The sequence below is a fragment of the Artemia sp. Qi Xiang Cuo genome, chromosome 1 (genome assembly GCF_049724085.1).
Source record: "Artemia sp. Qi Xiang Cuo chromosome 1, ASM4972408v1, whole genome shotgun sequence".
Lineage (NCBI taxonomy): Eukaryota > Metazoa > Arthropoda > Branchiopoda > Anostraca > Artemiidae > Artemia > Artemia sp. Qi Xiang Cuo.
Window position 1 is genome coordinate 43,078,172 of NC_142794.1, and position 13,484 is coordinate 43,091,655.

The 13,484-nt window shown below is 32.5% G+C and overlaps 1 protein-coding gene across 1 annotated transcript in view; it reads left to right on the plus strand.

The window, feature by feature from the left end:
* The first annotated feature begins 1,936 nt into the window (after positions 1 to 1,936).
* The window catches only part of LOC148956340 (uncharacterized), a 28,999-nt gene continuing 17,451 nt past the window's right edge, over positions 1,937 to 13,484 (plus strand). Inside the window, exons 1-3 of the mRNA XM_089095004.1 lie at positions 1,937 to 1,980; positions 7,135 to 7,511; positions 11,834 to 12,081. Coding sequence (XP_088951130.1) covers positions 7,151 to 7,511; positions 11,834 to 12,081 — 609 coding nt within the window. The 5' untranslated portion in view covers positions 1,937 to 1,980; positions 7,135 to 7,150. The remainder of the gene's footprint in view (positions 1,981 to 7,134; positions 7,512 to 11,833; positions 12,082 to 13,484) is intronic.

Below are 13,484 nucleotides of genomic sequence, written 5' to 3' on the forward strand. Positions count from 1 at the left end.
TATTATTGTTTGTAAAGATGGACATTTTGTGAGACTTTTGATCTTCTACATAAGTGAAGCCATCACAACCTCTACAATAGGATTTTCTTATCGATAAATACTTTTCATACATTTGTTTAAATACATTGAAGTACTTCATATAACAAGAAAAAGAAAAATATTACCATTTAAAATTGCAGAAAACTAAGTTACTAGCAGTATTTGCCACCCCAAAGAAATTTCATGGCGGGGCTGATGTTGACCTTCCTTGCCTTTTCCACCTCTTTGCTGGTAGATATGGGAATGTAACATATTAGCTATACAAAGAAACATTTTTAATTAATTCCTACTCCCCCTATCACTTTCAACGTTTATCTGAAGCCTCATAAAGAGGAAGCAATTTGTCCACTAAAATGTACTTTTGTAGGAATCTACCCTAACCCCACCTACACAATGACTCACCCCCCCCTCATTATAATTGATACGCATATACAGGTCACCAAACGTAGCCTAATTTCATTACAAATAAAGCAAATCAACTTGGTTGAATCCAGTACTACCACCGTACGGCATTACTCTTTTTGCAACTGGGAAGCCTAAAATATAGTTATTGATACTTTTAAATCAATTAGCTTCTCAGAATTGTACTTGATTTTAAATTTGTACTCTTCGGGGTAAAGTCGTAGTTTGGCACCCTAAACCACCTAAAATGTCACCCAACCACCACTACTATTTTGGTGGCTGGCCTCCCCTGGAAAATTTTCTGCCAGCGCCCTTGAAAAGGCCTATATGCAAAATTTTGAATAGCAAAATTTATATATTACGAAGGGGGCATCAGGATTTTAGAAATGCCTAGGTGGACCATTGTCCAAAATCGGTTGGGAACAACCGGTCTAAATTAATTCTTTGAATTGAATAATGTGGGAGGTAGTGGGTTTCTGCAGCTGTGTTAGTGTGAAGCAGAATTGAGCTGTAAGGATTTGTTGGAAAAGCCCTATCTAGCGGGAAGGTTTCCGGGTTTGAATTCCCACCCCATGAAATTTTCGTCCAACTCGTAAAAATGTAAAAGAAACATATAAGCAAATTCTGGGTGTGTTTTTTATTTTTTGTACCCCTCCCCCCCCCCTTTACAGAAAAAAATCCTGGATACGCCCTTGGTTTTTGGTAATAATACCATCATTCGCATCATCTAAGTTCAGCGATACATCGTAAGGAAAACCAAATTATACACATTTCAGACCTGTAAAATTGAATTATTCTAATTCAAAAATGTTATTTTGAAACTCTTAAAACCTGTTTTTTGAAACCTTTACTTTAAGTATGCATTTTTCGGAAACCAAGTTTTTGAATAATTTTGTCATTCTGTATAACGATTTACAATAATTCAGTTAAAGAGCATGGGTTGCGTAAATTTCTTTAATCGATTCTAATCCGTGACAGTATTTTGCTCCACTTTTAAAACTACTATGGAGAAAAGTGCACATTTTTATCCTTTCAAAGAACACTTCAAAACTCTAGGGAAAAAGCAGTATAGAAATGAAAAACAATAACGAATTGTTTTAAAATGTCCCTTTAAAACTTCTTTTTATCAAGCGATATAGCACACCAATTCTACAGAAAGGGTCCATACTACAATAAAAAAGCATCACTAAAAACCGCTTTTCTTTGAAGTACTCTAAGCACCAGGAAACCCTATTGTATATATTGCCTTTTCATTTTAGCTCACTGGAAAATGGAAAGCCTTCTAGCGCAACGTAATATTTGCCAGCAGTCAGGCAATCAAAAAGAGCACAAAACCTCATTGGTGCTCCTTTGCGGCAGATGTCAAGAAACGGTCTGCGATTGGTTAGTTTCAGCGACTGTCTCTTTTTTTCGGTGGATGTAAGCGGAAGCATAAACATGACATGATAAATGTCTTTTATCAGTTTCGAATTCAAAGTTAAATCATAATCAGTGTCAAACAGGATCCTTGAAACTGTAAAAGGAACAACTAGAGGCCAGGTAGACGCATATTTATTATTTTTTTTTTTTTTATAAGCGACTTTTTCGACAGTGCAGCTTCAATTTCAAAATAAGATGAATATCCAAGCTATAATGTGGGTTTTCGCCCCATAGCTATATTGAATAGCTTTTAATGCGATGTATACCTTCGGGAAAACTCGAATGGCGAACGAAATTTACAAAAGATAAAATTCTTAGGCGATACTAACTGCTGGTTTCGGTAATAATTATAAAGCTAATAACTAGAAAAAGCTAATACAAACAAAAGCTCATCAGAGCAGTAATCCCATAAAATTCCAACTTCCATAGAATGGTATAAGACCAGACACAACATTTAGATTTTCTTACGGGAAGGGGGTGCTTTCAGGCAAAAAGTAGTTATTATAAAGGGAGCAAAACTGCGAGTAACATATATTTTGCCATATTTTATAGAAATATGTTATTTTAGAACCATCTCCAAATATTTTGTCGTTGTTATATCAACATGGGCTCGCAAGCTCTTATAAACAAATTAAATAATTTTGTTTCAGGCTACGAGCCTCTGAAATTACCTGTGTCTTCGAGGGTGTCGTCATTTTATTTATAGTCAGGTGAGATTTATTAGTTACAGTTGAATTTATACTAATGGATCGTTATACATTATTATGGCTTTGAAGTTTAATTCCAGTCGCTCTTTATTTCCATAGTATGATTTTTCTTTCAGTTTCAGTTCGTATTTTATCCGTAGGAGTTGTATCAATTTAAAATTCAGTGCTTATGTATTATAGCAACTTCATTCATGTTCTTGATCTGAGTAGATCTGTTGGATCTGAGAAAAAACCGGTTTAGCTGTCTGTATTCGGAAACAATTAACTTAGGCTCAGTAGAAATTAATATTTTAATATTTAATTAAATATTTAATTTATAGAGTCGGTATTTTTGGTTAGGTTAGGTCAGGTTACGTTAGGTTAGGTATTTAATATAATTCGTTCTAGATGGCCTGCTTTCCAAGATTCTTTGTTGTAGTTTCCATAATTTTGTTTCTTATGCATTATATTTTCACCATATTTTGGTGCATTTCATCAGGATTAACCTAACTTCACTTATTGAATGGGGTCGCTTGAATGGGGTACACAAAATTTTCCCTACTTTTGCTTTTAGCATTGCAATTTCGTATCTTGAAATTGCTTACTTTTAATTTTAAATGTTAAATTTTTATCATATAGGAAAAACATATAGCGGCTGGAATATCTCTTAGATAGATTTGAACATTAACTTTTTCAAGTTAAAGTTCAATATGGGTTTTTATTTCAAAAACAAAAAAATGCAAATCACACAATTCCTTGTGCATTGATGCACGTTTGGGCCCTTAAATAATACATACATTAAACACAGCGAGGTCTCATCTCTTCTCAAATGTCCATCCCGTACCACCATCCAATACCAATAAATTTAATATGACCCTCCCTCCGCTCGCACCCCATGAAGTATCAAACAAAAATATATAAGTAATTTTAATATCAATAATATTCTAAAAATAATAATAAAATAAATAGAGATAAAAGGTAAATATTTAATTTCTTTGAAATTAAATATTTATGTTTAAATTTATCTTATCTTTACTCTCTTTTTAAAGGAGCTGAGAGATCTACATGATTTTAGTTCTTTCGTAAGTGGATTCCACTCCCTAGCACAGGCAATTCGAGGAGAAAAATCTGACATAGCCGTCGATGTTGGGGGTAGGCTATGCAAACTTTAAATGAAGATCTTGTAAATTAACTATGGATTTGGGAATTTAAATTGGATAAACCTTTAAATGGTGATGGGAGTTTTCCTGAAAAATAATCGAAGCAAAAAACAGTGCAAGATAGTTTGTAAAGTGATTCAACATGACATTATTCCATAAGCTAAACCCAATTACAACTCAAAACTGAAACCTTGGCTTTTACCTTGACATTTTCGATTCTACTTACAGTATATAGGGCAAAGTATACGCCTTAGAATTCTCGGCCGCAAGGAATCCGGAAAAGGGATGTTTTCCGACTTCATTTGAAATTAGCTCCTAGAAAGCATTTTTACAAAAAAATATTTTTGGTTTCTAAGTACAACTTCCTAAATAAAATTAAACTAGGAAAAGGCATAAGTTGAGAAAGAGACAAAACATGGTTGTAATGTAAATGATAGAAAGACAGTTTCTTGTTATCGTAGAAAAAGAAGGGCCAACATACTTTAGACATTTACTAAGGAAACGCGATCTTCTGCACCCGCATTGCTATTTCGTTCGAAATCAAGATCATTCTTCTTTATTTGGCTCGATTCAGCATGCCTAATGAAGAAGTATTTGTCTCAAATAATATGGAGAAAAGACATTTGTAAATTTCAATTAGTCCTTAATTTTGAATTACTTTGAAATTCAAGATATGCAATTCCAACATAAGAACCATTGGGAATACAATACATCTAGAAAATCAAAAGTTGATTATCTGGCCAATAAACATATGTAGAAAATTGGTAAACATAGACTACTACTGCTACTACCAACTCACCGCAGCACCTAGCCGCCTAAGGCCAACACAGCTACGCACGCTCCTCCTCCATCGTAATCTATTCAAAGCCTTCCTCTTTACACCCTCCCAGGAGGTTCACATTTCCCTTTAATTTTTCTTTACGACATCCTCCCACCCCAACCTTGAACGACCTGCTTTTCGCTTAGTACTAGACGGTTCTAAATCTGAACTGGTTTTCAACAATATCTTTTGTACCCGTACTTTGAACATATTTTTCCAACCAAAAATTCTTGTCTCAAAACGACATCACCCTTAGTTATTTGACCAATAATACTGAGACTATTTTATGCATATGCTTTATGCTATTTTATGCTTATACACTATTTTGGTATATATTTGCTGTACCCTCGCGCCGGGTAACAACGACCTGAAACTGGAGTTTCTTACAGACACTTCCAAATTGTTCAAAATCAATTCCTCCAATCAGATCAGAGCCATCTTTCAAAATCAGACTTTTTGAGGAATTAGTTTATTTTTCCCCCGAAATTTGTCCTCTCCACGAAATAAATGCCTGTTTATGAGCTTGATTGTCGTAGCCAAGTTTGGTAACTTTGAGTGGCTTGAAAGAGGACTTTTTTTAAAATTATACGATGTAAGATTAAGAATCTAAATGAATAGAGTTCCACTTATCAAACAGTTCGTGGTAACGAACTGTAAGTAAGGAGCGACCCGGCTCAATAGTAACCGCTACTAAAAAAAACGGAATTTGGATATCAATAGATACGTCAAAAGAATCAGAATTTTATGCTGATTTCAAATATATAAGTTTCATCAAGCTGAGTCTTACCCAAAAAAAGGGGGAGCTACCCCCTAAAAATGATAGAAATTCAATGAAAATCATACCATCAGATTCAGCTGTCAGAGAACCCTATTAGAGAAGTTTCAAGCTCCTATCTGCAAAAACGTGGAATTTTTTAGATTTTGCCAGAAGAAAGATCACGGATGCGTGTTTATTTGTTGTTGTTTTTTCACAGGGGTGATCGTATCAACCCAGTGGTCCTAGAATATCACGGGTCATTCGTGATATCATGGCTCATTCGAGCTGAAATTAAAAGTTCAAGTGCCCTTTTTAAGTGATAAAACAAATGGAGGAAAACTAGGCCCCCTCTCACGCTCTTTTTTTCCCAAAGTCACCCGATCAAATTTTGAGCTAGCCATTTTGTTCAGCATGGTCGAGGAAAATACAATAACTATGTCTTTGAGGATGACTTAATCCCCCACAGTCCCCGGGGGAAGGTCTGAAAGTTATGAACTTAGCCCAATGTTTACATATAGTATTGGTTATTGGGAAGTATACAGAAGTTTTCCGGGGAGATTCTTTTTGGTATTTGCGGGGGGTGGGTTGGTCGTGTGTTACGTGGGAAGATCTTTTAATGGAAAAAATTTTTATGGGGGAAGGAAAATTGCTATGAAGGGGGCGCCGGATTTCCCAGCATTATTTAAAAAACGATTAGAAATTAAATTTAAAAAGCAACAGTTTTTTCGTTTTAAAGTAAGGAGCAACATCAAAACTTAAAACGGAAAGAAATTATTACGTATATGATTTGGTTTGCCCCCTAGTCATTATCTCGCTCTTTACGCTAAAGTGTTTTTTTTGTACTTTCATCAGAGCTATTTATTCTATTTAACGGCCTTTGTGATTAAGGGTCATTCTAGGGAGCAAACTAGGGAGCGAACTCCCCAATATACGTAATAAAAATATACGAATGTAGAAGTTCGTTACGTAAGTTAATTCGTAAGTTAAGTCAGAACAAAATTTCGAGAAAGCCATTTAGCCGAAAAAAAAGTAAACTTAGTATGGAAATTTCGTTTTAATTATTCATGCACGGTGAGCCAAATCGAAGCTGCGTTATTTCAAAAACGATCAGAAATTAAATATAAAAACAAGTGTTTTAACTGAAAGTAAGGAGCGACATTAAAACTTAAAACGAACAGAAATTATTCCGTATATGAGAGGGGCTGCCGCCTCCTCAATGCCTTGCTCTTTACGTTAAAGTTTGACTCTGTCTCACAACTTTATTTTTTAAAATAATAAAAACTTTCCAATAAAGCATTTTCCTGATTGTTCTCTTTTATCATTTAAAAACTAGTATTAGAACAGTACAATTTGCACTCGATGGATACCTTTTCATACTTTATGGCAGTTGGTTTGATACGATCACCCCTATGTAAAAAAAATAAATAAATAAATAAAAATTAAAAAATACTTGACTAAGAAGCTTAATTCCATGATATCATAAAAATTTCTTGCTTTTTGATAATATATTCCCCTTTTGTAAAATTAAATGAATGTTCTATACTTGGAACCAGAATGAAAAAAAAAAATTTATGCATATAGCCTACTACTAACAAAATTCCATATCTTACAGCTTTAATTCTTATTGACGAGGGTAGCTCTATACAACCCATTAGTCAGCAAGAAAGGTTATAAAAAAGATAAACCTCCCTGTATATCATTTTCTATATTTTTATAGAAAATTTTCTAGAAATTTCTTATGTTTCCTTAGATTATGCTTCTTATGTGTAATTTTTTATAAATTTATGTAAAGTTCTATAAATTGTCTAAGAAAGTTCTATGAACTGTCACTATAATTTTCTTATGCTTTAGTCTGCCACATAAGACGATGGATCTCAACCAATCTAGTGGTTCAAAATTGGAATCTGAACGTAGAACAATAGAAGAAGTCAAACCAGACAAAAAGAAATCCCTTTCATTTTCGATTGCTCGCCTAATGGAAAAAAACGAGCAGCTTATTCATCGACCGAAACCCTTAAGGATTAGCGAGACTCCAGTCAATCCTAATGGGACGGTAGAGACACTTGGAGGATTTCCCGCAAATTTTGTCCAGATCATAGAACAATATCAGCACTTTTATCTGAGGTCTTGTTTTCCGAATCCTATCCCTAATAAGGAACCTGAGAAAGGAAATTCTTCTCCTGCACACCCTGTCATAGACTGTGATATTTCTGGATCTGTAGTTGCAGGTAAATCCTAATTTTGTATTACGGATAAGGCTTTGGGAAAAAGTTGACCTTCTTCTCGCCTAACTTGTAAACGAAAAACAATTTTTTTATGAATCAACAATTAGTTTCCAAAAAGATTTTGATTTTTCTTTATTAATTAGAGTAAAAACAAATTTTATAAAACATATATCTATTTTTCCGGGTTTGCTTATAATGTTTCCCATTTAAATTTTTTTCTGATAGCTGAAGACTCCTCAGGGTAAACTTTTCCTGGCTTTAGTTTACTTGGCTGATTAATGGCGGCCATTAGACTTTTGGTTCAGGTGGTACAGCTTTCTCATAAAACCCTTCAGTAAAAAAAAAAACATCTAGTAGAATTACTCATCATGTCATTCATGGCAATAAATATTCAGTAAAAATGACCTTTCTCAACAGAACAGTTTCTGTTGAGAAAGGTCATATTTTACTGAATATTTTACTGATTTTTCATATTTTACTGAATATTTATTTATTTTACTGAACTTTTTCAACTTTTTCACCTTTCTCAAAAGAAAACGAATGGATTAATATAAAGAATTTGCTGTTAATTGCCATTTCCAAGTATGTGAAATTCACACATCCAAAGTTTATTAGTATGAGAAAAGTTGCTTAATTTCAAAAAATTGAAAAAGACATCTAAATGGGGCTGGAAATATATATATATATATATATATATATATATATATATATATATATATATATATATATATATATATATATATATATATATATATATATATATATATATATATATATATATATATATATATATATATATATATATATATATATATATATATATATATATATATATATATATATATATATATATATATATATATATATATATATATATATATATATATATATATATATATATATATATATATATATATATATATATATATATATATATATATATATATAAATATATATATATATATATATATATATATATATATATATATATATATATATATATATATATATATATATATATATATATATATATATATATATATATATATATATATATATATATATATATATATATATATATATATATATATATATATATATATATATATATATATATATATATATATATATATATATATATATATATATATATATATATATATATATATATATTATTGCCTATACTAAAGAGCCTTAAGGCTTCAATGCATTATTATTTTCTTGCCACTTCATATGGAAGCGGTGGTCGTCGGATTTTTTGAGGGGCATCATTTCATAGGAAATTGAAAGCTATAGTACCCCTTTAAGAGTCAAAAGTGATTGAAGGGCAACCAGCCACCTTTCCGCGTTTTTGTCGACCTCTCCGAATGAATTCGATCAGAAATTTCACATAGCTATTTTGTTCAAAATAGTCCAAGTGTCAAATAATTTGGTCTCCGGAGATGGCAAGACCGCCACATTTCCTTGGATTAAGGCTGTAAAGGATTATGCTGTAAGTTAAGTTTTAATATTGATCTTCACTTATTTTTAAAAACATATTTTTGATTTTTTTTTTATTATTCTTGTTAAACGAGCATTAGTTGCATATCTGTAAGTTTGTCTTAAAAATGGCAAAATATTTTTTTTTAATTGGCATACTACCATTTACTGGTGTGAAAAAATGCAGATTGGCCCCGACTTCGGGAGAGGTTTGTCTCCTTCCCAGCTACATTAATATTTTTCATAAATCGTCTGCTTTCTGAAATCAGAGACCCTGTTTGTAAAAGTCTTGAGCATAAGCAGGAGAAGTATAAAATTCAATTTTTTTTTGTTCACAAATCAGTCGATTCCGAACTTTTAAGGAAAGACATTACCCTTTGATAGCTTTGAAACGAGTCTTGGATTCTTAATTGCTTCAAATTAAACGCTACGCATTGTGACACGAAAAATTACAATAATACTTTTATATACAAGGGGACTGGACTTTCCTCGATCCCCTGGTATAAAAAAAAACTTGGAGACAGAATATTCGAAAAAGTGGGCTATAACTAAAAGACTAACATAAGCTCAAAGTTTAAGTCTATCTCTTAGAATTATTTATTTCCGTATTTATTTTTACTTAACTTCTTCTATAGCCATTATTCTTGCCATAAATTTTACTATTGAGTCACAGAAAATTCAGCAAATTAACGACTGAATCTTTCAAAAATCGAATACACAGCAAAAGAAGGTCAGGAAATAGCAGGATAAAGATAGCAGGAAAAGAATTCCTGTGTTGTAGCCTTGAATATGTGCTGACTGCTCTTCATAAACGAAAAAAACGAAACCTGAACAAAGCTGGAGATGTTTTATTGGGAAGTTGTAAATGATATCTTTTCTCTCCTCTCAAGAATTAAATAAAAAAAACAAGTTTTTTTAACTGAAAGTAAGGAACGACGTTAAAACTTAAAACGAATAGAAATTATCCCGTATATGAAAGGGGCTGTCCCCTCCTCAACGCCTCCCTCTTTACGCTAAAGTTTTTTATTGCTTTAAAAAAAATAGAGTTGTGAGAAAGTCAAACTTTAGCGTAAAGAGCGAGGCGTCGACACAGCAAACACAAAAAAACTTGTAAGATTAATTGTGGATGATTTTTTGGCATTTGTTGAAATTTTTTTCATCTTATCAAATATTTGCAGGGTCTTATCCAGGCTACAAGAAAAAACTTTACAAAACACATCAAAATTGTGGTTTTATATATTACTATTGCTTTTTCACGAGTCAGACAAACATTTCGGGGGGGGGGGGGTTCGACCCTAGGACGCTCCCTAAATACGGCCTTGAATGTATGACAGCCCAATGAGGTTGAAAATTTTTCCCTTTTGAACTTCCACAAACAAAAGCTTATTACTTTCTGGTATCATAACCGCATATTAGTATCCAAATCTCATGGGTGAATGGAAAAGTATGCATGTGTCAAAACTTAGGTTTGAAGGTGTCAATCAGCTTAGAAGACGGAAGGCATCATAATAACAGCACAATTCCGTTGTACAAATTTGTCTAGTCTAATAAGAAGACGCATCATTGACCGCCTGTTAGTTTCTTTCTTCATTTTGTTTCTACTTTAAATTACGTTGAACGGATTTTTGGCTCTTGTATTTGTTCTTGAGTTCTTTAAAGTAGTCAGTTCTTTTTTTTTTTAATGTGTTTAATATAATTGACATTTTTGTCTTTTCAACAGCGGCGTAATTTTGTCAAAATTCTGGAGGGGGGGGGGGCAAAGTTAGAGCATATATCCCCAAAATCAAGTGAAAATTATGTGAAAACTGAAAAATAAGCCATATAATGACAAAAAAAAGATAAAAATATACTAAAAGAAACTACCCGATTTCTGTGGATGCTTGAATTATGTAGGGGTGTCTTAGGTTCGACAAGATTTTTGGAGAAACATAATTCAGCTAGGGTGGCAAACTGGGGTTTAGTGGCTAACTGAGGTCTGGGAGGAGCAGTTGCCCCACCACAAATTCCGCCCCTGCTTTCAGCGTGATTTTAGCAGAAAATTTAGACCATATTATAGAACTTTTGTCTTTGGGCAATATTTTGTTTTACAACAGAGCTATTTTATATAAACAGCGTATGTTGAATCGGCGGCTTGGGTGTGGAGTTTTAAAGATTTGATTCCAAAAATAAACGCAATCAATTTTCTGGAAAAAATTTCAGCATATTAAAATTTCACAAAATCAGTCCTGATTTTAAACAGCATTAACCTACATTTACTTTAATTTTTTCTGCGTTTCGGTATATTTTTCAAATGTTGGTATGTAAATGCAACAACTGATAAAATAAACATTCTTTTTTTGTACAACATGGTAATATCAATGGCAATATAGGTTATATCAAAGGCTGTAGTGCTAGTGCTCACCTAGGTTTTAAAATATAGTTTGAAAAGCACTAGCAATCTGTTATCTTATAGGGAAAAAAAAAATCTAATTTTCAGTCAAAGCCTCCCCCCTCTCAATTTCCTCAAAAGGACACTCGCATCTAAACATTTAAATTGACTTCAATTTAAATGAAAAAATGCTTTTTAACAACCGAGTCGTATGCATTTCCTTTATAATATAAAATTCCTCTGGTCTATAGCTCGGCCCTGCAAATCCTAGTCTTAGTCTGTCTTTGCTTATTAGATTTTAAGTCTCCTATGCTACATAAAGCTCTGGTCGTTTCAGAACAGGTAATTTTGCTCTTATTCAGCATTCAGAAAACTTCACGGTGCTTTTAATATTGGAAATAAAGAGGAGGAACGGTAAACTTCCGGTTCTCTGTTAGATGTTCACTATATCTGCTTAATTTGTTGTAATTCCTTGCAGACTCAAGACAATCCATTTTTTCTCCCACGAGTAGCGGATCATCTCTTCTGAAGCAAAAGACGGAAAATTTAAAATTTGCGAATTCACTCAACGATGGCAGCAATCATGAAAAGACACCGACTTCAAAAGATGATGCTGGGAAACCAAAAGTTTTCACATGCTCAGATTGCGGAAAAACTTTCCGCGCTCATTATAACCTTACACGACATATGCCGGTTCACACGGGAGCAAGACCTTTTATTTGCAAGGTAGATAAATAAGTTCACTTTGTTTCAATCTTACTATTATCTCCTAGAATTTCATGCTGCGAGGGTGCTGTTGTGGACAATCATAACTTCTTGTTGCTAACTTACAAACGTAGTTGATTTAATTTAATTTTATACTTTTTACTTTTTGAACTCGAATCTTTCTGATTGAAGTTTTCCCCAAAAATCTCAAGTCCTTCTAATTCATAGACCCTTAGGTTATCAGTGTTGAAAAATTTTGACCAGCATTAGGTTCATTCTTAGCAATACCAATAAAACAGTCGAAGAATATATATATATATATATATGTATATATATATATATATATATATATATATATATATATATATATATATATATATATATATATATATATATATATATATATATATATATATATATATATATATATATATATATATATATATATATAAAATTAGTCGAAGAATATATATATATATATATATATATATATATATATATATATATATATATATATATATATATATATATATATATATATATGTGTGTGTGTGTGTGTGTGTGTGTGTGTGCGTGTGTGTGTGTGTGTGTCGGTGTGTGCATATATAAAAGAAATATAGCAAATGGACAATGAGAGAAAATCTTCAAAATCTGGAGATATCAAGATGGTTTCAGCCAGAACTCATCCTGGTGAAGTCTTTCTGGGAAATGAGTTTAATAGGGAATAAAATAGACAGTGCAAGTAAAGAATCGTGAATACATTTGATGGACAGATTCCGAGATTGGTCAATCATTTTCACTTTCTACCCTAAATTCTCCTTCAGTAGCCACAAATAAAGCAAAAAATCTACCCGACGAAGAAAGCAAAATAAATTTTTATTAGAGAAGGTAGCTTTCCCCTACTGCTCCCTAATTTTACATACGTGACATAATTTTTGAATGTGTCCATGTAAGGATGGTAAGTTGTTTTACCAGTTTCGAGAAATTTTACTTTAAACTGATTTAAAGGCCTGAAAAGCTACAATTTTTTTTTAAGAATTTAAATACATAATGCTATATAATTATGTTGTCGTGAATTTGAATTCAAATCAAGTTGCCATCAAGCCATAGCTGATTGGAGAACAAGCCAAGACAGATAGTCTGAGTCACAGGCAAAACTGGCATAAGCCTTTTTCAGAATTGTATAGAAATGATTCATTTCACTTTTTGATAGACATTCTAGCATCCATCCATCCCAGAACAGAACTAAGGTAGATAGTCATGGAATAAGGGTAATTCAAATAGTCTATGAATTTTTATGAGCCATTTAAAGGCAATTGGAGACCCCGAATAAAACGTTTTCAAAGATTCACAGAACTCACAGGCGAACAAGTGGCATATGCCTAATAGGCTCGCCCACTTAGATTCTCAGTGGCTAAACACAT